Raw genomic sequence first — 24902 nt, 5'->3', positions numbered from 1 at the left:
GCCCTTTGGGTAGGTTCACCGGACGCTCCTGCGTTCTCTGCCGTGTCACCTTGGCCCCTGGGACTACCTGGGGTATTGTCCCTTGCAGTAGGCGCTGTTTGAGCTGCCTTCCCCCCTTCCTCTAGCTGGGGTGTGTCTCCCTTGGCTGCCAGGTTGATGCCTGGGGGCTCCTGGGGTCTTGGGTGGCACTGACCTGCCTAGGGAGGGTGGTGGTCTGCTCCTCGCTGTGTTGCTGCGCTGCTGCCACGCCCTTGCTCCTCCTTGTGGGTTCTGTGTTCTCGCTGGGGGGTTTTTCTGTTCTCTTCTCGGTACACTGCACCTTGTGGTGTCCAGGTCCCAGCCTCGTCGCCACTGTAATGTTCTTTCTTCCCCCCACAGGATGCACAGAAACTAGTGGTGGTTGTTACTCTCTTTTATTTATATGCAATATGTTATCTGGAGCTAAAGGGCGCCGAGCGTCTAAGGCCGAGCGCTCCGGTCGCCAACTGCCGTTTATCTCGTTCGCGCCTTCTCTCCCTTGCTCACTGCGCATGCGCCGCCTTTCCGCTCTAGCCCACGGCGTAACGCGTCATCGCGTGTACGTCCGTCGACTAGAGCGCACACCACAATATACATATATATATTTTTAAAAACAGCATTTTAACATTATTTTAACTTAGTGTTTTAGGTAGAAACCTTCTTGTTGACGCCAAACAGTTTACACCCTGCTTCCCTGAAGCAGGATTTGCTGTTCTGTGCCGTCGTAAATGTAGAATATTAAATTTAGATTTTAAATGTTAATAGGATATAAAACAAAAGCATTGGCATAGCCTATAGGGGTCGCCTTTGGGACCTTATAAGTGCTCAGCCATGCAACGGTTGATGTTGTTGCACCAAGGATATTGTTCAGCATAACTAAATACTTATAAGGTCAAAAAAGCGAGAGCTTCCTCTTGAACATGTTTCAAGACAGTCTTCAGGTTGGGGAGCTGCCACGCGATCAGCGGCTTGCCACAATTATAGCGATCCATAAACCAGGTAAACACCCGGAGGAATGTAGCTCCTACCGCCCAATTTCTCTGATCAACGCCGAACCTAAAATACTGGCTAAGCTGCTGGCGAACCGGTTGACCCCCCCATCTATCATCTTTAATACATCCTGACCAGTGTGGGTTCATGCCCCAACGAAGCAGAGCACTCAATCTGCGGCGGTTACATGCGGTGCTGGCCCGGAGGTCATACATTCAGGAGCCTGCAGTCATTCTCTCGCTCAACGCCATTACGGCGTTTGATACGGTAGAGTGGCCATATTTATTCGCGGCGTTATGTCACCTGGGCTTCGGGCCAAAAACCCGCTGGCACATGTAGCGGCTAATGGGCACATCTCGAGGGACTTCCCGCTCTCCCGAGGAACAAGACAGGGGTGCCCACTGTCCCCACTGCTGTTCATGCTGGTTCTGGAGCCGCTGGCGGCATGGATTCGTTGGGAGCCCTCAATTCGTGGGCTTCGGTGGACTCCCACCTGGGAAGATCGCATATCATTGTATGCGGATGATATTTTACTGTACTTAGCTTCCCCCAGAAAATCTATCATGGAGCTCCTGGACGTGTGTGAGAAATTTGGAAGGGTGTCAGGGTACACTATTAATTGGTCCAAGTCCATCCTTTATGTGCTGACCGGCTCGCCGCCACTGTTGCCTGCGGGTTGTCCGCTGCAAATTACAGACAAAGCCTTCAAATATCTGGGCGTTTATGTAACAGCTAACCCCAATGACTTTTATGTGAAAAATCTCCAGCCGCATTTGGACCGCTTTCTGCGTGATGTGGTGATATGGCGCAATCTTCCTGTCACCCTGCTGGGTAAGGCGGCACTTTACAAAATGATGACGCTCCCGCGTTTTCTATATGCATTCGAAAATACGCAGTTTCCAGTTCCGCAGACCTACTTTAAGGCCACAGCGGCTGAGGTTTCCGGATTATTATGGGTGAACAAACCGGCACAGATTGCACAGGATAAATTGGTGCACAGCTGGTACGATGGGGGGATAGCGCTTCCAAATGTACAGCTGTATTACTGGGCGGCGCACCTTAAAATAATCAACTATTGGTTACATACCCCGCAGGATGAACCGGCGTACTAAGCAGATCGGCAGAACCTAGAAGGGGCAGGGTTGATGGCAATTCTTTATAGAAAGCGTATGCCCTCAGGATTGATTGGTCCTAAAGCACACACAATTCAAATATGGTACCACGCGATGAGCCGATTAAAGTGCTTGGGAACTATCATATTAATGACACTATTGTGGGACGCACAAAAGCTGGGCAACCTTTGTAAAAGCAAAGGGTTTCCGCAATGGAACAATATTGGTATCTCCGTAGTGGGTGACCTTTGGAAAAAGGTGACAGTGGTCGAATTTGTGCACCTACAAACTCAATACGGCATGGCACAGACTGAACAGTTTAGATATCTCCAAATCCGACATGCAAATAAAGCAGCCATACCGCTGGGCACTTCACTATCAGAGGCAACTCCATTGGAGGTTAGACTCCTGACCGAACACATGACGAGCAGGGTGACGTCCTTTACGTACCGTAAATTAATCAACAACATACCAGACTCGACGTTCAAATTGCGACAGACTTTGTCCCAGGATGTGGGCGACTTTGATGACTCAGATTGGCAGGAAGCCCTGTCCTCACCACATGAAACGGCCATCCCCTCGAGACTCCGCCTAGTCCAACTTAATCTAAACGACATCGCACGTACAACACTAGAACAACACTCTACCTAATCGGGGCAGCCCAACATAGATATTGCCTACGCAAGTGTGGGGAGGAGGGTACATTTTATCACACTATCTGGGACTGTCCACACCTAGCTGCGTATTGGGCCAAGGTAATGTGCACCATCTCCCAGACTATAGAAATTTCAATCCTCCCGAACCCAAGGTGCTGCCTGTTGAATGTGTGGGAATCGAATGATCTTAATCATCAGGAGCAAGACTGGGCTATGTTGGGTATGTTGATGGCGAAACGCAACATTGCTATGTTATGGGGGTCGGAGGTGCTGCCTATGCTTCAAAAATGGTGCAGAGATATGGATGAGGCAATGGTGGTAGAGAAAGCGGCTTTCATCCACCATGGGTGCCCTCGTAAATTTAGAGGGTCTGGGGAGCATGGAATAAATTTAGAGGATACATATGTGACCCGCCAGAAATTACAACAGAGGATGTTTCCCCTTGATACGATGTTGCTGTTTTCGATGAGCGGGGACGGGGGCGCTTAATGATGTTTTTGTGTTAGGTGGGGGTGGCAATGAGCAGTGTTGCCTTAGTAACTTGCCTTATTATCTTGATGTGATTACAGCTAATGATGCATTTTTGTTGAATGTAATTTTGCCCTTATTTTCACATCAATAAAAATATTTTTTTTTAAAAAGCGAGACCTATTGGCTATGCCAATTCTTGTCTTAATTATTATTTTTTAGAGGGCCTGCCAACTGCAGTTTGCTGCCGGGTTGCTCCTTTTACACAATGCATTTTTGAAAGGCTCGTTTTGTTTTTATTCATCTTTCCAAGATCGGTGCCTACCATAATGGATTGGTAAATATTAAAAAATAAACAAAGTGGAGGATCTCTCATTTCGTATGTATGTGCATGAGTTGTGATGCGCGCATGTACATGTGTCATCCTCGCTGTGAAGTTAAAATTCGCTTTTAGCTTTTGTTTTCAATGCTGCACTACATATGCAAAAAGTATTGGCAAAGACAATAGGTCTACATTGACAAACAAAAGGTGTTACAATTGTATTTGCCAATCCTTGTTTTTTTTTAGAAAACCTTAGAAGAACATCAGCAAAATGTGCTGGGCATCAAGAACGAAATATGCCCAGCAGAATGCACTGTCGACCCTCCAGTTGCAGATGGTATGCATTCTCAGCAGTGCTAAGGAGTCAGAGAGGAAGCTGAAAATACAAGTATCCCTGGATACGGTCAGTGTTAAGTCCCCGTGACCAGGGTGCAAGCAGAGGGTAAAATTATTTCAAAGCAAGCACGATTGTGAAAGATCAGAGGAGCCCGCGGACATTGCAGATGCCTATATAGCCGCTGAGACTGGGGAAATGTGCAGAGTGTGTGAGGGAGATTGAGGTGGAAAGGGCAGTAGAGAGAATGAGGTTGGGTGAGGAGAGGAGAGAGAGATGAAGAGGGGACCTAGAGAGACTGGTGTATGGGCACGGAAGAGAGAGAGAGGAAGGAGTGGAGTTACAAGTGATGGAGACTGTAGGAAGAGAGCCGTGTCAGAGCATGTGGAAATGAGACCGGGTCTGTGCTCTCTTGCGTGCGCTCATTACTGAGGTGTTCGGATGTCAGCAGGCCAAGGCTGTGTAAGCACAAGTGTACCCAGCCTGGCCCTCTGAGGTGTTCAAATGTCAGCAGGCAGAGGTTGTGTAAGCACAAATGTGCCCGGCCTGGCCCTGCCAGTAATACTGGAAGACAGATTGTGTGCTAGAAGTGGCTCAAGACAAGAAGTGGAAAGAAAAACAATGACTCGTGCTTGTGCCGGCATCCACCTTACGGGAGCGAGCAGTGGCGCGCGGGCCATCTGTGTTCAATTAGCGCGTGTGCCGCAGCTCACTCCTGCAAGGTGGATGCCAGCGCAAGCGCGAGTGCTTGAAAAAGAGCTGACCGATTCCTAAAGGTCACTCCTAGAGCAGCGCTGTGCGCTACGCTCTAGGCGAGACCTAAAAATTGGTCTGAAGGTCGGCGATGACCACAAAATATTGAAAATATAGGTCGAAGAGTGAATCCTTTTATGCAGAGCATGGGAAGCATTCCTTTTCTATGATACATTATAGTGGCCACCATGTATCAGTGACATCATACGTTCTATGACTCCATAACGTCCTAGGAAGTGACAAGAGCAAGTGCTAACATTTAGCTATATGGAGTCATTGTTAATCAACTAATGTTAATAATAACTGCATGTCGGCAAGGATGCAACAATCCAGTCCTGGCCAAGTTGTTTCCAGGAGTGTTGTTCAACTCGATGAGGTGAAGTGAGCGGAGACCACAACTCCTAAAATGCACTAGGTTTTTAATTGAAAATCCATGAAAGGAGCAGTGTGTCCTTGGCAGCATGATATTATCTGCTATCCCCAGATGCTTCTTTTTAACCTTTAGAGCGTGTATCGGCTACACAGTATGGAAACAGAAATGATAACTTGATGTCAAACATATTGAAAATTCCTGCTAAATGTCTTCTTTTGACTGATAATCTAGTTTGAAGTTTAGAGGTTATTTAGGATTTGTCTCGCCAATTTAATTCAAAAGTTTCAAAAAAGTATAAGCATTTAATCAAAATAATATTTTATAGTCTCACCATTGACCTCCTCCTTGCCACCCACGTTCTCATATTGTGAGTGAGCTGCACATTAGTTACCATCATCCTCAGGAAGAAGTAAGTCTAATTACGGATAAACATACAATGTGCCTTCAATGTAATCTTGCAAATTTTCCATATTAATTATCTGTTAGAAATCATACTTTCTTCCTAATGTGGTTATTGCCTTCAGCATCAATTCATCAATGGTACACATTAGTCATCTGTGACCATGTATGTTAGGTATGCTTTGTCAGCCTTTCGACCCTTCTCTTATACTTTGATACGGGCAGTCTCAGGACAAGTAACATTAGGGATAGTCAATGCCATAGTTTGCATGCAAACGATGGTGGGAGACACTGCATAACCCGGTGGCGGATTGACGGCGCCACTGGGAATACGCTGCGGAGCTCCCGGGGGAAACTGACCGGCAAGCAAAGTAGACGGCGGAGATGATATAGAATAAGTTCAACAAGTTTAATATTTAAGGAGAAACTCAAGGGACATTGATAAGCCAAGCAAAAAAAAAAAGGAAAGTTACTGGTGCACGCCTCAAGCCTGCTTCCAGTTCGTTTGCTGTGCTCTGCGCTGACTTTTTTCCCCGCGAGTCAAGGGGAAAAGTCAGGAGACGCGGCGGGGATTTGGATCTGGATTAGCGGACTGTGGTGTGGTCAGGCCATCGTAGAACTGATGGGCTAATTCAAACAGAAGATATAAAAGAAGAAAAACGAGAAAGGGCTTGGTTTCCACATTTGATTCAACGTCTGAGGATAATATAAACTGCGTGTATGATTCTCTTCGCTGACTGGACTCCACTCCAGGTTTTTTTGCTTGCCACAGGCTGTCCTGGGTGTTGTAGCCGATTCCTTGCTCAACTAGACCATAGTCTGCCGAACAACTTTCTTTGCTGCAAAGTCTGGGTCATGGGACCTCCAAAATCGAACCCTGTGAAGGAAGGGCGCGCCGGCGCTCGGGCTGCAGCAGAATTGGCAATGGCAAGCACAAGTATCGGGGCTGCGGAAAATGTAAATGAGGAAGGAGAAGATAAAGGAGAAAAGGCTGACCTAACACAATCTGCTTCACGGGTAGGCCGGTCTATTTTAAAAGTATTACAGTCTGGGAAGGCTTGGTCTGTAATTAACCCAGGGGGTGCAGCTACTTATCCTCCAGAGTCGGATATGGTGAGTGCATTAATTAAGGCAGTGTCACCATTTGCAAATAAAGAAAGACAGATGGATACAAAAGTATTTAAATCTACAGAAGATAAAGTATTAACAGAATATACAGCCTCTGGAGCAATCTTGGCTGCATCTACATATATATCTGCCCCTGTCCAACTTCTTACTCTAAATATTGAGACTCCTGGGTATATTCAACTGCCACAATCTCTCCAGACGTTGCAGATTATTCAATTTAGGCCGACACATTTCTGTAAAGATGGCTATGGCGTTGTCTCTAAAAATCAAGAAGAAATATCTGGTGATGTGGATCAGGGCACTGTTAGTGTAAATGAGGACTATAAGAAATCTGCTTTTCAGACTTTGGAACAAAGCTCTAGCTGCTCTTATGCTTTAGGAACAGATATCTTAGTAATTAACCCAGGGATTCAGGAAGAGTCGCAAGGTCCAAGTCCTGCTATTAATGAATGGACAGCTGTTAGCTGTGATGAATCTATTGAACATGAACAGGAGGGAACTTCGCTCAACAAACAGAATAAAGAGACTGCTAAATCAACGGCTCAGAGACAGAATAAAAAGAAGACCTGTGATAAGCAAGTCGATGCTTCCCTTAAAGCCACCAAATCGGAGATAACTAGCAGCCCACTTCGCAAGTGGGTTACAAAGAATGGGGAGGTGAAGAAAATAATTTCACGATTATCTGGCTCAAGTCCTGAACTGCTCCTTCCAACTATTCAGGCTTTTCCAGTTCCCTCAGTGGTAGAGAAGGGTAACAATGGTGATCTAACTGGTTGTAAGGATACTAGAGAGAATAATAGTCAAAAACGTTCACCGGTGTTCTCCCCTCCAACATCTTCGCCAAATGCGTTATTCATTCAACAAAATTTGGGAGAGTCGGTCGACCAGACTGACGAGATTGATGGCTCTAGCCTGGCAACTGAACATACTTTGTTACAAGAAATATTTAAAATACTACAAGTACAAAGGAAAGAAGCTTAGGCGTACTATGCTGAGGGTACAGCTGACAGTTCCGCCATCAGATCAACTCTCGCAGAGGTGAAATATCAGATAGCATCTATCGCTTCTAATATCACAGAGCGTCAACAGAGAGTGTCTGGCACTGAAGATCACTTTAGACAAACATCGAAACGTACGACTATACATGAGACACAAATAAAATTGTTGCAGATGAAGTCTGAAGATTTATAAAATCGACAACGAGACAATAATTTGAGAGCATTTGAGGTACCAGAAGGGACGGACTGTCGAGCAAATGTGGTTGATCTGTTCCAGAAGTCCTTCCCAGAGCTGGCTGATTGGGACTCAGATGGCCAAATACAACGGGCCCATAGGCTCCCACTGGTTACTAACAGACCTCCTGATCGCTTTCCAAGACCCATTCTTATATGTTTAGGTAATTTTCTACTATGACAAGCAATATCAATCAAAGCCAGACCCACTACCCCAGTACGCACAGAGTCTTTTTCAAAGTTTGTTATATCTGACTTCTGCAAAGATACTATGGATTGCTGCTGGAGACTTCAGCAGCTTATTGACCCTTTAAAAGCAGCAGGGGCGTAGGTCTATCTCCAGGAGCAAGAGGCTCAGGAAGTTCTGAGACCTTGGCAACAAGAATCGGGGAAATAGCTAGGACAATCATGGGTCTACTTTCTCTTTTTTCTTTGGCATGGTTAGTTTGAGTTGACAATATTTACTTTGCATACTCTTGTCATCCTGCATGCCTACATTGCTTGAGAGGAGGGGAAACTATTTTTCCATTCCCTCCCTTTTTTCTCTAACCTTTTTTGTTGGGACACTCTGCAGCTGAACTTCCTAAAAGGCTGCCTTACAGACAATAGTGAGGTGGTGATTCCTTTCTTAAGACACGGGCGGTTTGGAAGTGTGGGTTGGGGGAGGGGGATGTTGGGCACAGGGAAAATGCAAAGGATTTAAGCAGGACACTTTTTTCTTTAGGGGGAGTGGTGTTTCAAGGTTTTTGAAGACATCTGCACAAATTGAATTTAATGCTATAGAATGGTAGTGATCAAATTCTTATGTTGGAATGTATCTGTGTTGAATGCTACTCGTAAGCGCCAATTTGTGCGGGAAGAGTTGAAGATGTACCGCCCTCACTTTGTTGTGTTAACGGAAACGCATATTGCCTTTAAGGACCGGACACTGCTTAACCAATTAGGGTATAATACTGTGGTTTGCTCATCTCAAACAGTGTCAATAATAGTAATATAATAATAATAATAATAATAATAGTAGCCCTATAAAGGAGATCCAGATGATGGAGAATGTCACCGGGACCGGTGAGTGATGGGAATCCGTACAAATTTTGCGTATTTTTTGTTGATCAGTCTATGTAGTCGTACAGTTATTCTCTCTCTTTATAGATGTTGACTGCAGGATATTCTTTGTATTTTCTGATGTTAGTTTGGGGCTGTATATCCTGCTAATCGTTAAACTTTGGCCTCTGACCCTACTCCAATTTTGATGTGGGTTTTTGTTTTTTGTTTTCACACACCACAGTAGTCTTGCTCCAGGAAGGGTATTACCTTCATGACATTTTACAGTGAGAGTCAACAGCAAACACACCACCATGTAAAGAAGTGGAGAACACAAATGCAAGATAACTTTATGACCCAAAAAGTCTCAATTCCTCCAAAAATGTTGGTGGGACTTTGATCAGGGTGGGCTTGCCAGATGAGGCTCCACCACTCTTTTCAATTGTCACGGTGTCTATCCCGAAGTAAGCAGAAGACCTGATATTGGTTTACCAGCAGAACTGCTAACTGGCTTTGGTATGCATACTGCATGTGGATAGACGGCAGTTTGAGCTGTTGCCCTCCTTGAACATGGCAGTGAACACATAAAAGCAGTCAAGAGAGAAGGCGGGGCACTAGATTGGACAAGACGCAGTTGTCAATCTTGACATCAGGAGATGACGTGCGTGCAGCAGACTGTCACTGGCGGCCACAAGCTGCCAGACTGAACTGTTTCAGAAAAGAACCCCCTGCATTGAGTAAGGCAGTATTAAGAGAGCGAAAAAACATGTAGAATGGGACTTTATGAAGAGCACACTTAAGGCACTCGCCTGTGCATAAAAATGAAACCCATCTAGGCAGTGACTACTAACGAGGTTGTAAAATGGTTTAAAACTGAGAGATAATTCGACACATTTTGTCTTAACTACATTCCAAGAAAACATTGATACCACCCAATAGCAAAACAGGCGCCTCTGATCTAAATATAGCTGATGCATGAAATTCATTGTTGTTCTTCTTTGGCACATTGCTGCATGTGTCTGTTTTGCATTTTCCCTTAGAAACCCCATTACGTAAGTAGATATTCAAAAGCAATCCAACAATCAGAAAAATGACTTTATTGTGTAGTTAATTAAAACCATTACACTAGGCTGGTCTGGAAATTTCCCTTACCATCATTAAAATAATCCCTGCTAATAAATAATTTAATTTCTAAACACAAATTTAAAAAAGATGGAAATTTACATCTAAAGACAGGAATAAAGCGAACTGTGTGCAAGTGAGAGCTATATAGCACCTGCCCTTCGTTGCAATTATATGTACACCTGCACTGTGCCCTTTGTATCTGCTGCATGGTTAAAGTTCATGTGCAAAAGTGTGGGTCAATGCAGCAAACTCATGGTAAATGGCGCGATCTTAAAGGCCACCAACTCCCCTTTTGAGGCACAGTTATTTACCACAGCGTTCTGCCTGGCTTTTTTCGGGGCTTTCAGGGTAAGCGAGCTGGTGGCCAAATCAAAAATGGATAGAACGGAGTCAGCTTTGAGTATGATGGATGTCTGTGCGATAGACGCGATGGCACTCCGTATTCGGAGGTCTAAGACTGACCAAGCTGGGCGGGGCACTACCATTGTGCTGCAGGCGTTGGGGGACCCCAGATACTGCCCGGTTGCATCAGTTAGGGAGTTCCTGAGGATGAGGCCAGCGGTGGCAGGACAATTTCTAATCCATGGGGATGAGACACCATTGACTAGGTTCCAGCTTGACCGCATCATGAGGGCAGCCCTGTCCAAATCAGGAGTAGCAGGGGATGGGAAGAGGTTTTCAAGCCATTCCTTCAGGATCGGAGCAGCCACGGCTGCATTTAAGGCAGGCATGGTGCCAGAAGTCATCAAAGGGGTGGAGCGCTGGGATTCCAACTGTTTTCAACGGTACATCCGCCCTTAGTACCCTAGGCGAGGGAGGTCAAAGAGGCATTTGGTAAAAATACCATCATGTATATATGACGTATTGACTATTGTGTGCTGTGTTTAAACGGTTTAAGAGTGATCTAATAAGAATGTCGTGTGCAGTGCCCAAGAATTAAAATTAACTATTGACAAACTGGCGTCCTCCTTTCGCCGACAGGCCGTCGTGTGTGGGTGATGGGACATTCGTACGTGACAAGGTTGGAACAGTGGGCGGATCTCAGGGACTGGAGCAGGGGCCTCACTCAGACGCAGTTGGTATGGTTGGGTTCCCGGGGATGAAATGGAACGACCTGAGGAAGTGCCTGGAGCAGCACCTGGGTAGAGGTCCCCCACTGCACGTCCTTCTAATCCACTTGGGTGGGAATGACTTGGTCTCCATGGGGAGGAGGGTGCTACTCCAGAACATGCAGTCTGATATCATGGCAATCAGCAACAGGATGGGAGCGTGTGAAATGTTGTGGTCCGAGATCGTGCCACGCAGGGAATGGCGGGGCGCCAGGTCCACAGTGGCAGTCGAACGTTCACGCAGGAGGGTCAATAGGTCCATGCAGAGGTTCATGGAACGAAGGGGCCTGGGATTCATTAGGCATGCATTGATCCAGGAAAAAACTGCGGGTTACTATGAAAAGGATGGGGTGCACTTGTCCAAGGTTGGCATGGATATATTCCTGCTAGATCTACAAGAAGCACTCGCAGCCGTGGGATATCACTAAGGTACTCTGGTGTGGGGGGCCCTGGCATAGACGGTAGCCTCCTCCAGAGCTGTGGCGGAGTTACAGGGCGATCTGGAGGCAGACGGGTACAGTAAGGGTACCTCTGCGGCAGACAGGTACAGTAAGGGTACCTCTGCCCGGCACAGTAAGGGTGCCCGAGCCTAAGACCGTGAGCCGCAGGAGGTTCCGGAAACCACGACGGTGCCCCGTTAGTCCTTCGGGTGTTTGGGGGGCCTGAACCAACCGGGGGTGTGCCATGCCGCTCCGCCCTGAAAGGGGTGGGAGTCCAAGATAAGGATCTACATGGTGCTGCACTGTCTGGGCGTCGACCCACTGTGCTGGCTGGCTCTACAGGCGGGTGGGGCAGCGAGGGGCTGCCTGCCCTGGAACGCCCGTAAGATGACCCATCAATGTCATACTATGTTTGTATGATAATAAACCTGCAGCAGTTCTTTACCCATAAACAAAGTGTCTGGTGTATCATTCATGGGTAAGAAGTTTTCAAGTGCGGGGAGGAGCGGGTGACGGTGTGGGCACTATGAAGTATATTTCCCTCTAATGCAACTGAGTTGAGTCGGTTTGCGAATTGTGGTGAGTGACCGCTTTACTCTTTTTCCAATGATTATGTGCTTGGACTGTACAGTGTAGGGGTAGCCAAAGGCTAGGGCATATAATCAGCACTATGGGTTCAATGTGTGTAACAGTTTGCTGACTTGTTGCAAAAACTTGGCTGCCCTGCATGAGAGCTGTTGTGACTGTCTATTTAGTAATGCCATTACGGCGGGTAGACATGATCGAATCCTGAGAGAACGGAGAGCAGGAAGCAGAAAATGCTGTCTCCAGTAATTAACAGCTGGGCAAATGCACAAGAATTGTAAAACTGACTCTTCCGCATGTTCGCAGAAATGGCACAGACTGGTCAATAAATGGCTGTGAACATCTACCAGAAAATGGGTCCCTTTCAGTACAAGGATTCGCCAAGATGCCCTTTATTATTTTTTTTTTTAAACAAGTATTCTTTTTTCCTTTTATAAAATGTACTTAACTTTTTTGTTTTGTGGGACCCAGTAGCTACCCAGACCCTGCTTCTGGGAGGGTGCATCCTATTACAGTGCTCATTAACCTGAGCAGGCATTGCTAGAAGTGGCGGTCATTAAATGGTTTTTAAAACCATTGCAAGCTGGCCGCTTATGTTTGTGCATACACACGTGTCCACCTTATATCTTTGTTATACTTAATAACAAAACACATTACAAGATGGCTTTCCCTACATCCACACACCTGAATGAATGGACAACCATCTTGGAATGCTTTTTGTTGTATGATGGAATTAGTTTAGCAAGATGACCGGCGTGTTGGCTTCTTCGAATTGGTAAACTAACAATAAACTGAAACAAGCATTGGCAGTGCCAACAGCTTCGCAGTCAAAGCCGGACCAATTGGATTTTCCAATGATGGTTTAAAAAAGTTTTTGTTTGGTTGATGTTATCTGAGAGAGGTAATTATTTGCCACCACTTTTAAAGTTCGTCTGCTGTCACTGCCTCTGATCGTGTTTTTTGTTCTGTTTGGCTTCTCAACCCCAAATTATTAGTTGTGCCAGATGTTGCTTGAACTTTGCTCACGGGTTAAACTAGAGTGAATGCAAGTATAGTCACCAAAACTAAATCTGATTAGCACGACTGAATATTTAGGTTAATTTATATACCCAAGTAATGCAGAAAAGTACAGCATGAAAGCGATCTTTCAGCTTTTATAACAGTCCCAGTTTTGGGCAGGTTTGCCTCTTAACATATAACACTGTGTACCAGCCATTCCTATGGAAACAGCCGCTGTGATGTCACCTTATTTTTCTAGTGCGTTCCTGAGGAGGCTGCAGTGAATTATGAGCAAGACTCTTGCTGTTGAAGCTGCGGAAGATTGTAAGCATGCTGCTGCCTGATTCGCTCATGTTTCCTATTTTAGACCTGACTGATCTTCAGATAACATATGGTGGTACAAGTAATTGGAAAATTGGCAGACCTGTCAAGAAAATATGCTAGATGGGGCAAAAATACGATGCTGCAGCACATAAAGTGTCTCTGATGTTAAATTTATTGTCTTTTATCAAACGGTGAAGTAAAAGTATCTAGTCTCAAAAACATGAAGCAGTTTTTTTACGGGCAGAAGCTGTTTAAAAGTAATTTTTTAGGACAGTGATAAAAGTTGTTGCATTGAAAGGGAGGCTGATTAAACGTGGACTCATACGCCCTCATAGCAGCGTGGAATGCATATTTATACGTGCCTTCATACAGTGCCATATCTAGAATACGTCCAGGTAATTTTTGATAACGTTTTGGCCACTGTATTTTTGTTTTGCTGTAAATGAGCTCAAATACTTCCATTAAAGGTATAATCCCTCTGTTTTTAGGTCTGGCTTTATGTATGAGTTTAATGAATCATTAAGACTGTCTTTAGTCAAGAACTTTTCATTTTACTAAAATGTTATTTATAATATACTTATAAGGGCTTTCACCGGGCACGCTGTATCTATTGGTCTGTTATGGTGTTCTTTATATTTTTCTTCCTTCCACTACAGCATATAGCATGGAGCAGTGGTTCAGCCTTTTACTGTGAATAACAGCATTCTGCCCTTTTATAAGAAGCACATCCAAACACAAAGTGCAAAAACCATAACAAAACAAGCAGGTACTAAGCCAAAAAGTTACCAGCCAACGCTAGACCTATTGGCTTTGCCAGTGCTCATTCTAAAACGCTCTGCGGCTGGCAATACGCTAAATTACCCACAAATATATAAATAAATTCATCATCTCTCGGATAGTCACAGTATATAATAGAAATGATGACTACAAAGAAAACAAAATATACAAATTATTTCTGAGCAATATGGGAATTGCTCCAAGTGACATCTGCAGAAAAGAAGTCTGTAATGCTTTACCTCTTATAAGCCTGTTCATGTATTTTGCGCGATAGCCCTGCTCCATGGGGTTTGGCAGCTCAAGAGCAAGGATTTTCTGTGCTCCAGGCAAAATACTAGATTACTATGTGGACACCTACCTTATGCCAGCATCACAGCTATTATGTCATGATATGGCATGCTCTTATTGTCTCTTGTCATGGCACCTTAAGGAGACTGCTTCATGGCATTAATGTAGCACTGGCAGTTGTGTCCCAGAGGATTTCAGGCATGCCCAAAAATGTCTGATCCGAGACGGCCAAAATGCTGCAAAATATATATATGATACGTTCTGCCTGGACACAGCCTGCCTGGGTAGAGCAGGCGGAACCAGTGTGGTGTCTAGGCGCCACACCTGGATGTACTCCACGGGCTTCTTATCGGATGTTGAGCAGTTCCTCATGGACAGGCTGTTTGATTGCTTGAAACTTTTTGAGCTGAAGGCTGACTCTGACCTCGAGTAATTTAAGGAGAGCAAAGCCACACCTTGCTCTCTGGGTCTAGCTGAGTCAGTTCGGCAGTTCCTCCAACAGCCCCTTTTGAGGCTTCAGAAAGGGATATCTGCCGAGGCAGCATCAATGTTGGACTCTGCATCAACAGGCCTCCCAGCATCTTTTGGGCGTGAGGCCAGGGAAATGGCTGGTAAAGTTCAGGCCCACAGGGCCAAGGCTCTACCCAGACCACAACCCCTCCCACTATAGCTGCTACTGCAAAACTGCTTTAATTTATCCTTGGCAGCACACGATCACCCAGTAGGACGTCCGGTTATTATTCACGTACTAGGATGGTGGAGCATCACATTAGACCAATGGGCGCTCCAGATCATAGAGCATGGCTACTCCTTACCTTTCCTTTCCTCTCACCCAGACAAGCTGCACACACTGCAACACCTCCATCTATCATTACTCTACGAAGAAGTTCAAGCTCATTTGGCCAAGGGAGCAATAGAGAGGGTAACGGCACCAGAGATCAGGACTTGATTTTATTCCCCTTATTCTTCACATCCTGGATCTTCGCTCTCTCTCTACTTCTTCCTCCAGAGGGACCAGTTGGACATGCTCACCTTGTCCCCAAGCTCTGTCCGCCCTGGATGTAGGAGCCTGGATTGTGGCACTTGACATGCAGAACACATATTTTCCCTGTTCTGGAGTCCCACAAGCCCTAACTGCGGTTCCAGGTTGGTTAGGTCAAGAACACTTTCAGTTCCACTTGCTCCTCTGGGTTCACAAAGGTGATGGTGTTGATCGCAGCACATCTGCAGAGATTGGGAATACCAGTCTTCACACACCTCAATGACTGGCTACTGGAGGCGGGCTAGCCTCAAACCGTCATCAACCGTCTCCAGATGACAGCCAATCTGTTAAAATCGTTGGATGTTTCCATCATGTACTGAAGTCACACCTGACTCCTTAACAACGGCTCTCCTTTATTGGAGCCTCCTTCAACCTTTTTGTGGACTACAATGGGTGGCACATGGGGGCTCTGCTGTAGTACCTGAAGTCTCAGTGGGTTTAGTACCAAGGCAACCTGTCGGATTCATCTAGGTATCATATAAGAATCCAAAGGATCTGCAGTGGTGGCTTCTAAACTACAATTAGGTCAGTGGCAGACCTCTCTTCCTAGCCCACTCTCAGCTAACGGTCATGACAGATGCATTGTTGCTGGGGTGGGAGGTCTCCTGGGAATGGTGGTTATCAGAGGACTCTGGGCTTCAACTATAGCTCGACTCCACATCAACTTGTTAGAGTTGCGAGCGAATCGCTTAGTACTAAACGCTTTCCTGCTAGCCATAACAGGGAAACCAGTGCAGAATCTCACAGACAACATAACCGCCACGTGGTAACGCAAAAAGCAGGGCGGAGTGGGTTTATGGGTCCTGTACCTGGAGTCTGTGCACCACTGGAAATGGCTGAACGATCATAGAATCTCCCTGACCTCCCAACACCTTGCAGGATCTTTATACAACACGGCGGACAAACTTAGCCATGGAACACAAGGAGCAAGGGCGTCTTCTAGCAACGGGGTGAACTCTGGCTCGATCTATTCATCACCATAGAGTCCACACTTTTGCGTGTTGGGGTTCCCAAGGCAGTCCTCCCAGGCAGATGTCTTCCATCTGTATAGTACTTTCTTTCTTTCTTTTTTAGCACTCTACGCAGTGCTCGTGCTTTTACCTGCTCTGTCTCCTCCCACCTGCCCTCATGCCCCGTCCACAGATCACCCCTTCTCTATCACTGCTACTTTCTGTTTCCCCCACCTGCCCCTCCCTTCTCTGCTTGCTCCCTCGCACCTCCTCTTGCTAGCCCCATCCACAAATCACACCCTCCCTGACCCTGCCACTGCTTTAAACCCTCATTGTAGTCTGTTTCGTTCTAGTGAGTGGTGGTGTTCTGCCTTTTAATGTCCTGTTAGTGTATAACTGATGTGCTGATACGAGCATGTGTGCATGGCTGCTATTTCTTGGTGCAGTGTAGTCTCTGTTTGTTTTCCAGGCGCAGGAGTACTAGGTTCATGTGTGTGTGCACATCTTTACACCATATGTGGTCGTTCAGCAATTGGGTTTATAGCTGGAAAATCAGACCTCAAGTGAAACCGTTATGCTTTATTACAGGGCATGTCAGAGCACTTTACATTAGCACCAGTTATTTTACACATGGACACATTACTTTGTAGGCACAGAGAGATTAAGTGATTTGTCCAATTTCAAGGATTTTCAGCCAACTCCAAAACTCAAGCCAAGTTTACCAGCTCCATACTAACCAGCTCTAGCCCTTACGCCACATCCTCTCTTAAAAGGATGCCATATTATCTCCCTAACCTCTGCCTCAGTTCAACCTTTTGTAATTATGGATAAATCCCTTAATCTCTCAGTTTCTAAACACAACACAGAAGCTGATTTCCGTGCTGGGGGGTTAAGTGTGAAAAAGAACGGCCCCCTTTTCTGGAAGTGCAGATATGTCGATGATGGATCAGAAGTTTCCTGTGGGATCTGAGACTCTGGGTGGGAGCATACAGCTGCAGTGTGCCTGAAGATAGAGAGACCCATTTCTATGCAGGGATTTACATACAAGACAGAGAAATTTAAACAAGGAGTGCTTTTTTATAAGCAATCATTTAAGAGTTCTGAGAATGGGTTATGAGGGTGATCGAGGAGGGAGATGACAAATTAGATGTGCAGCTGTATTTTGAACCACCTGGAATTTGGAGAACAGTCCTTCATTCATGGCGACCATTAGTGCATTACCAAAGTCCAGACCGCTAACAATGAGGGCTTGGGCTGAGGATTTTCTTGACTGAAGCAGTAGCCACTGGAATGCTTTTGTTAGTAGGTGGATGATTCCAAAGCAGGAACCGGAGATGGCATTCCCATGGTCCCTCGTGGAAAGATTTTCATCTACCATGATTCCCAGGTTTCTCACTACTGCTTTCGGGGTGGGAACTGGAACCAGACCCTGGGGCAACCAGTCCTCAGACCACACACAGTGTGCCTTCCCAAAAAGTACAATCTGTTTTGCCCGTATTCAGTTGAAGACTGTTGAGCTGCATCCAAGCTGCAATATTTTCCATATAGTCACAAATCTTTTATGGTAGAGTCCGAGTCGGGTCCCATTCTGATAACAAGTTGTGTGTCAACATAAGAAATTATATCCAAACCAAATATTTTATCACTAGTTCCAGTGGGTCTACATAGACATTAAAAAGAGTGGAACTCAAAGAGGATCCCTGGGGCACTCCTTTCGCAGGTCTATGGTTCAATTGTAAAAGGACTCTAACTGCACCATATAATTTTACTCATTAAGAAAGTTCTTCAACCAGACCAAGGCTTTCTCACCAACACTTATCTCCCTTAGTCTTTGGAATAAGACAGAGTGAGAGATGTTGTTGGATGCTGCAGAGGTATCTAACAATACTTGCATTGCTATGTGCCCATCATCCAAAGAGAGTCTCATGTTATCTAGGACATCCACCATTGCCGTTCTGAAGGAGGCTCGAAAGCCCGACTGGGAGGGATCAAGCAGAGAATAGCTTCCAAAAAAGCTGTAAGTTGGGTGTTGACTAGAGTTTCTGTAACGTTTCCAAGGAAAGGGAGCAGTGAGATAGGTCTAAAATGTGCAATTTCTCTGGTATTTGCCGTGGGCCTTTTAAGAAAGGATTTGACTGTAACTGATTTACACTGTGCAAGGAAAGTTTCCAGGCTCAGAGAGAGAGACTGAATAGCTCAGTGAGGGAAGGGAGAAAGGTTGGGGCCAGAGTTGCCATAATATAAGGCGGTGCAAGATCCTATGGTGGTCCAGACTTAACTTGATTACTCAATGCATCAAAAAAGTTGGCAATGTCCCGCTCTTTCCCCTTGATGCTTGCCCATCTCCCCATTCCCTCTTGCTTTCCTGCTTGACCCGTCCCTCCAACTCCCTCCCTAGTAGCTGCAGCTTTTATTTATTCACTTTTTTTTTTTTGCACGACCCAATGGTATTGGAGCTCTTGTTCTGACCTCCATCTTGCTAGTGCTAAACCCAGCCGATGGTATTGGAGCGCTTTAAGTACTCACCAGTTACATTAGACAGTGACACATTCATTGTCGTAGGCAAGGGGAAGCGTAAGTGATTTGCCCAGAATAAGAAATTGTTCAGCAGACCACAAGATTGGAACCTGGTTCCCCAGTTACTCTGTCGGCAGCTTTGGCTGTTAGGCCTCAACCTTGCTTCACTCCAAAGCTCCTCAACTGTTTCTCACTGTCGCTCCACATTTGTTCAGCAAGCCCTGTCAACAAGGACCAGGCATTGGCAAAGCCAATGGATCTCTGCAAGCCATGTTGTCTAACAGCACATCTGCTGTTCAGCAAGGCTGAAAGGCACTGAAAAAAGCGCTATGATGCAGTCAGCGCAGACCACACCATAGCGCTTTTTTGTTTTAGTGGGGCAGGACTATAAATTCAACATGGGGGGCAGTGAAGATGCTCGGTGTCAGCCCACAGCCTGTGATTCTGGACTTTCAGCCATGCTGAACAGCAGATGTGCCACTAAACAACATGGCTTAAAGACATTCACATTGGCAAGGCCAATAGCTCGGGCATTGCTCAGACCTTTTGCCTTTGCCAGTGCTTGTTGTGATTTGTGCGCACATGTATTTTACTTGTACATCTTAATTTCCCATTCAAATATAGCTGTCTGCCATGTTAGAATGTTAAATTTAAAATGGACGCATGATACATAAGCACATCAGTGTCATGAAGCAGAGATGAGAATGTTCCCTGCTCACTTCCCAGGTGTGCGCATCCCTGGCCATCTTCAAAAGGGTATTCTCTAGTAGAAAATCCATTGTAAGTTTTCCAGCTATCTGTACTCATGTGCAGGATTGGGACAAAATTGTTGGGAAAGACAGTCGCCCACCCTTTCATAGCTGAGGCCTGTTAGCTTTCCTAATGGTTTTTGTGTTTTCTGGCGTCATGCAGGGTTCTTTGTTTTGTTGTCTAGATGAAGGTTTGTAGTGTCCAATTCTGTGACTTATTCCTCCTTGTGTGTTTGCTTATCATAAGTGGGACACTCCCTCACTTCAGTTCTGAATACTTACAGTTGATAGGAAGGCGGCTATCGGTGGAAAAACCGGCTTTGTGTGAGCGTTTTGCTCAATATTTATTTATTCATCATAAGGAGTAAACAACAACAAAAAAAGAACAGAAGAAAGACTGAACTTATAAAAAAAAATCATACTGTATTGGACTAATACACAAATGAGAAATGGAGACAAGAAGAAGGAGGGGAAGAGAGGAAGAAAATACAATATTTTTGCTAGGACAATTACAGTACTGTTTTAGTCTAATTTAACATAGGACCCCACATTCGATAGAACTTCTTTCCAGAGCGGACACCTCTACTTTTGGCTATAGCCATCTCCCTTTCAAAAATCTCCCTTAACATTGCCCACCAATCATAAGCTTTGGGTGGGAATATGGATATCTATGCATGGGCAATGCAAAGTCTTGCTGTTGCTATAATGCTCAATATATTCTAAACAAGTACTGTAGAATTTTCTGTTGTTGCCCTTCCAAGAAGGCCTTACCGCGTCTCATAAAGCATGTTTTTATGTTCTGAAATCAGCGTTAGCTGGGGACGTTTACCCGTTATGTGAACTGAAACATTTCCCCATGTTTGAAATGTAATTTTTCCTTTAACTGTAAACTTAAGTCATTTTAGCTCTTAAGAAAGGATCCGAACTATGTGACGGGAGTTTGAATGTTACAATTGTATACGCTGCAATACCAGCCATATAAAATGGCATTTTTCTTTAAGAGGTATTAATTTAATATATATCGTTTTTATTTTTTATGCAGGAAGATGATAATGAAGCCGAAAAGGATCTCCCTCAGGAACTAGAATGGAAAAAGAAAATTAAAATACTGGGAAGAACATTCATCTGAAATTTGCTATATATGTGTAGCACACTTCTTAAATGTGATGCATAATTGTAAAGCCATTTAATTACCTTTGCTTTTAAAATAATCAGTAACCGAAATGGCATATTTATCTCAGGAGTTTGTTATAACATTAATCTGACACTAAATCCGAATGATCAGAGAACGACATTCTGGCTTTTATATGCATAGTTTTATATTGCCTTGTGATGCCAAATTGACTCTTTTTGTGTTTTAGGAGTAAAACATTCACTTCTATACAGTGTACCAAATGTGCAAGTAACGAAAGGGGTGGTTGCTCAGACAGAGCTACTTATTTGAGTTGGTTGAAATAGTAATGCTGTTTTTATCAAACCAGCAGTCCCCTCAATTACCCCACTTAGAAAATTATGTAACCAGCTACCTATCTCAGTTCCTCGAGAAGATCGACAGAATAATGTGATACTGAAGTACATTTTTCTTTATTCTTTGCGGTTTTGTTGAGCCTCTTGTTTCTCCCTATCGGTTTTCTTTCCAACTCTCATTTTTAAAAATCCTTGGAGAAGTCCCATTGATGGTTCACCTGGTGGTGATTGGTGACAATCTCTTGTTACCATGTCCTCCACCTCGCACTCTCCTGCTCTCCTCCTAAATTCTGCCCCCTTGGATGCCAAATTGCATGCCCATGTTGTTGTTGTAGAAGTCTTGCTCTGTGTAGGCTGTGTCATTCCTGGGTGGGTGCCTCGAGATCCCAGGAGTCTGGCTAGTGAAGAGGGCCTCAAGAGAGCCGTAGGCGTAAACATGAGCTCTTTTGCACGCCTCTGGAGCAACTCAAAAAATTTGAAGGAAGGGTTCAGTGGTTGGCCCTATGTGAGAGAGGAATATTTGTATTTGGGCTCACTTTTTGAGCGGAAATCATCACTGAGTACCAACAAGTTGTATCGTTTTGGAACTCCAGCATTCCCAACAGATTAGAAAAAGGGATGTGTGCCTTCCAGTTATTCACTGTTTAAGTATGGCAGCTCATGTGGAAGCCTGAAGCCTAATGAGATAAAGACCTGCAGACTACACTATCCATAATTCAGGAAAAAAAAAAATACTTAATTTGGAAAGTTAAATGACAAGGAATTCAAAGAGATGCCACTGAACCTGGCTTAGAGGCTATGAGAAAAGTGAGGTGTAGTCAGATGTACAATTAGACACTAGCGCACTACATTAATCTTGATATACAGTATGCAAATACTTGACAAAACATGCATGGGTCGAGCACTGCATAAAGTACTTTTCCTGAATTTAAAACATTCTCATTGTTGTTTTGTTTCCATGTTTATTTTCCTGCACCTACATTTTTATCAATGGAGAACTATATTAAGGAATCTAAATGATGTCTTCATAGTGCCACGAGAGAAAAATTTATTGATGATTCTACTTTTAGCATTTTTTGATTTGCGCCAACCTTTTGTTTTATCTTTGTAGCAAAAACAAATGTGGGTATTTTCTTCCAAGAATTCTAAATATTGTTAAAGTTGGGCCTGATTTAAACTGTAAGATGCTCCCAATCAGTAATGAATTCAGACAGCAAATTTTTAAAACGAAGATTCAAAGAGATTATTCATGCACCTCCTCATCATGTTTCTTCTGAAGATTTTGTATTGTCTTTAATTAGTATCAAACTTTTAAGTTCTTTTTTGAGTCTATATCTGCGCTTTCTCTGTTCTTTGTTTGCAGAACAATACACTGATAAATGTATAAATAATAGATGTATGTTCAGCAAGTATGCCACTCTGCACTGAAGAGAAAAATAGAAATATTATTTAACAGTGAGTAGAAATGGTAAAATGTATGGGTTGGTCTGTTGTAGTGAGTACACTGCTCTACTAATTTTCTTACTGAGGGACGTTTCGAAACAACCTTGAGGGCCACAAAACATTAGCCAGTGCCACTCAGAGTGCGCCAAAATCAATTAGTCAAGAATGTGTCAAAATAGCGTATAATATATGGACATACATCTCACCTAAAAGTAGGTTTTTTTGTTCTTCATAAATGTTCTTTTTTCCACAAAGGTGACTGTTTGCATTGTCATGCTTTGAGATTCGAGTTTATTCATTTGGGAGGAGAGACTCCACCAGTTTCCAATATCTTGCTAGGGCAAAACACGGTTTCAATGAGAAAACCTGACCTTACCCCCATATAGCTGTGAGAAAGGTGGTGGCTTTCCCCCTAAAGATATATGTGTTAAGTTTTCAAAAGGCACCAAAACAGTAATAACGCCAGTAAACCAAACAGTAACATTTCCAAATCAATTTATGGAGAAAGAGAATAATGTAATAAAAAATGGACACAAAGGTGTTCACGATTAAACGAAACAACCCCGAGAAATACAATTTAAAGTTTTGAGTATAAACACCAAGAAAGCACAAAGCACCAGTACTCATCAATAGTTGCATTTGACCAGGACAAAGGCACGAGTTCAAGCTGACAGTGATGGGAGTCTGTTAAGCATGATTGGTCGCACAGGTCATATTTATGTGAACTTAGATTTTTTGGGGAAAGTCAGACTCTTCTAGCAGAGCATGCATGTCAGAATGCTGTAGCAGGCAAGTGACTATCAGAGGCAAATGCATCCAGTCCAGATTCCTGCTAAAACTTCAGAGCATCACAAATTTGGATTCTTTGACCACCGAGGTCAGTTTGCCGCTGCAGTGAATTTGCATTTGCTGCCCTGTCTCCGTCATTTTTTTGGAGCTCAGAATATTTCAAAGGAGCAAGACTAAATGTTTTCGCCAAGCAGGACTCACAAGGTCCAGAGGAAGCCCTTTTGCACTCCGCAAACCTACATATTTTGCCTTCTGAACTTGCTCCTTTAGCCTGAGATTCCTAAGCCCGGTACTTTAGAGATCCAGAAACGGCGTTTTACCAGGTTCACATAAACCTGATTTGTAGTGGGTCCCAATTCATTAATATTAGTGAGGTAGGTTGAAAATTGTGACCCGTTAGGAATTGCAACCATCACCAGAAAGGTGGCCTGCCGAGGACAGCAGAACACAATGTCCATAATTGTCTTTAAATAAAGCATGTGTTTTTTGTTGTTAAAATGTAACCAGTTTTCTTAAAGGAAACGGGATTGTATCTACGAAAAAAAGAGAAACGTTTCTAAAACTATTTTTAAGAATAGGCTGTGGACCTGCCTACTCTTAGCCTCTTGGATGCCCATGACGAGCTGAGCTCACCATGAGCCACGGCGCTCCGGTGCTCATGACGAGCTCAGCTCGTCATGGCCCGTGGAACGCTCAGGTGCGTGGAGAATTCCCAGCTGTGCTGAGCGTTCCACGGGAGGCAATACACCTGTGACGAGCTGAGCTCGTCATGAGCACAGGAGCGCCGTAGCTCATGACGAGCTCAGCTCATCATGAGCATGCGGGCGCTGTGCGTGCCCCCCTCCCCCCAGCACAGCGGGGCATTAACCCCCGCAGCGAAGGGGTTAAAAGTTATTTTTGGACCTTTCACAAAGGGTGGACCCTTTCCTGTTTGTGAACGAGTTACCACCTCCTTCGAGGTTTCCGTCAAATAATGTTTTGCATCTGCATTTCAGTGGCAAAACATTAATAAATACCATAAGAAATTGCTATTTGGAAGGGATACCGTAAACACACCCCTGCCAAATAGCGATTCCTTATGTGTTCCTCAATCCAATATGCGTTTTGGTAACATGTTACCGAATCTCTAAATGGTAACACATTTTCTCGTCGCAATCCCTACAATTTACTGAATCACAGGGTTTCCATCAGGAAAAAGCATTAGTAGATCTGGCCACTGTTCTTAAAATTTAGCACATACTACTTTTCCACATTAAGAGCCAGCCTTGTCAGCAGCAAGATACATTTAGGGATCACATAGCTAATGTCTGAAAGTTGATTTTTCTACATGTCAAAATGTTTTCAATTGATACGAACTGCTGCAGTAAATTAAGCTGTAGCCAGTCAGATTACAAGGGAAGGCCTGAAGTCATTCTGCTGCAGTCACACATCTGAGTGAAATATATGCGTAATGCTGATGTTTTATTCTCACA

General features: G+C 44.4%; 1 protein-coding gene across 7 annotated transcripts in view; it reads left to right on the top strand.

Annotated features, from left to right (window-relative positions):
- Positions 1 to 22895, top strand: part of PHF14 (PHD finger protein 14) — a 1195141-nt gene extending 1172246 nt beyond the window's left edge. For 3 of the 7 annotated variants that reach the window (XM_086941984.1, XM_086941993.1, XM_086941990.1), the window contains one exon: positions 20774 to 22132. In XM_086941984.1, the coding sequence (XP_086798110.1) occupies positions 20774 to 20860 (87 nt within the window). In that variant the 3' untranslated portion in view covers positions 20861 to 22132. Of the gene's footprint in view, positions 1 to 20773 lie in introns of all 7 variants that reach the window. The other 4 variants (XM_086941991.1, XM_086941985.1, XM_086941988.1 and 1 more) reach the window with 2 other exon arrangements.
- Positions 22896 to 24902: the final 2007 nt, after the last annotated feature.

The sequence above is a fragment of the Lissotriton vulgaris genome, chromosome 10 (genome assembly GCF_964263255.1).
Source record: "Lissotriton vulgaris chromosome 10, aLisVul1.2, whole genome shotgun sequence".
NCBI lineage: Eukaryota > Metazoa > Chordata > Amphibia > Caudata > Salamandridae > Lissotriton > Lissotriton vulgaris.
This window is presented reverse-complemented; position numbering and strand designations above follow the sequence as displayed.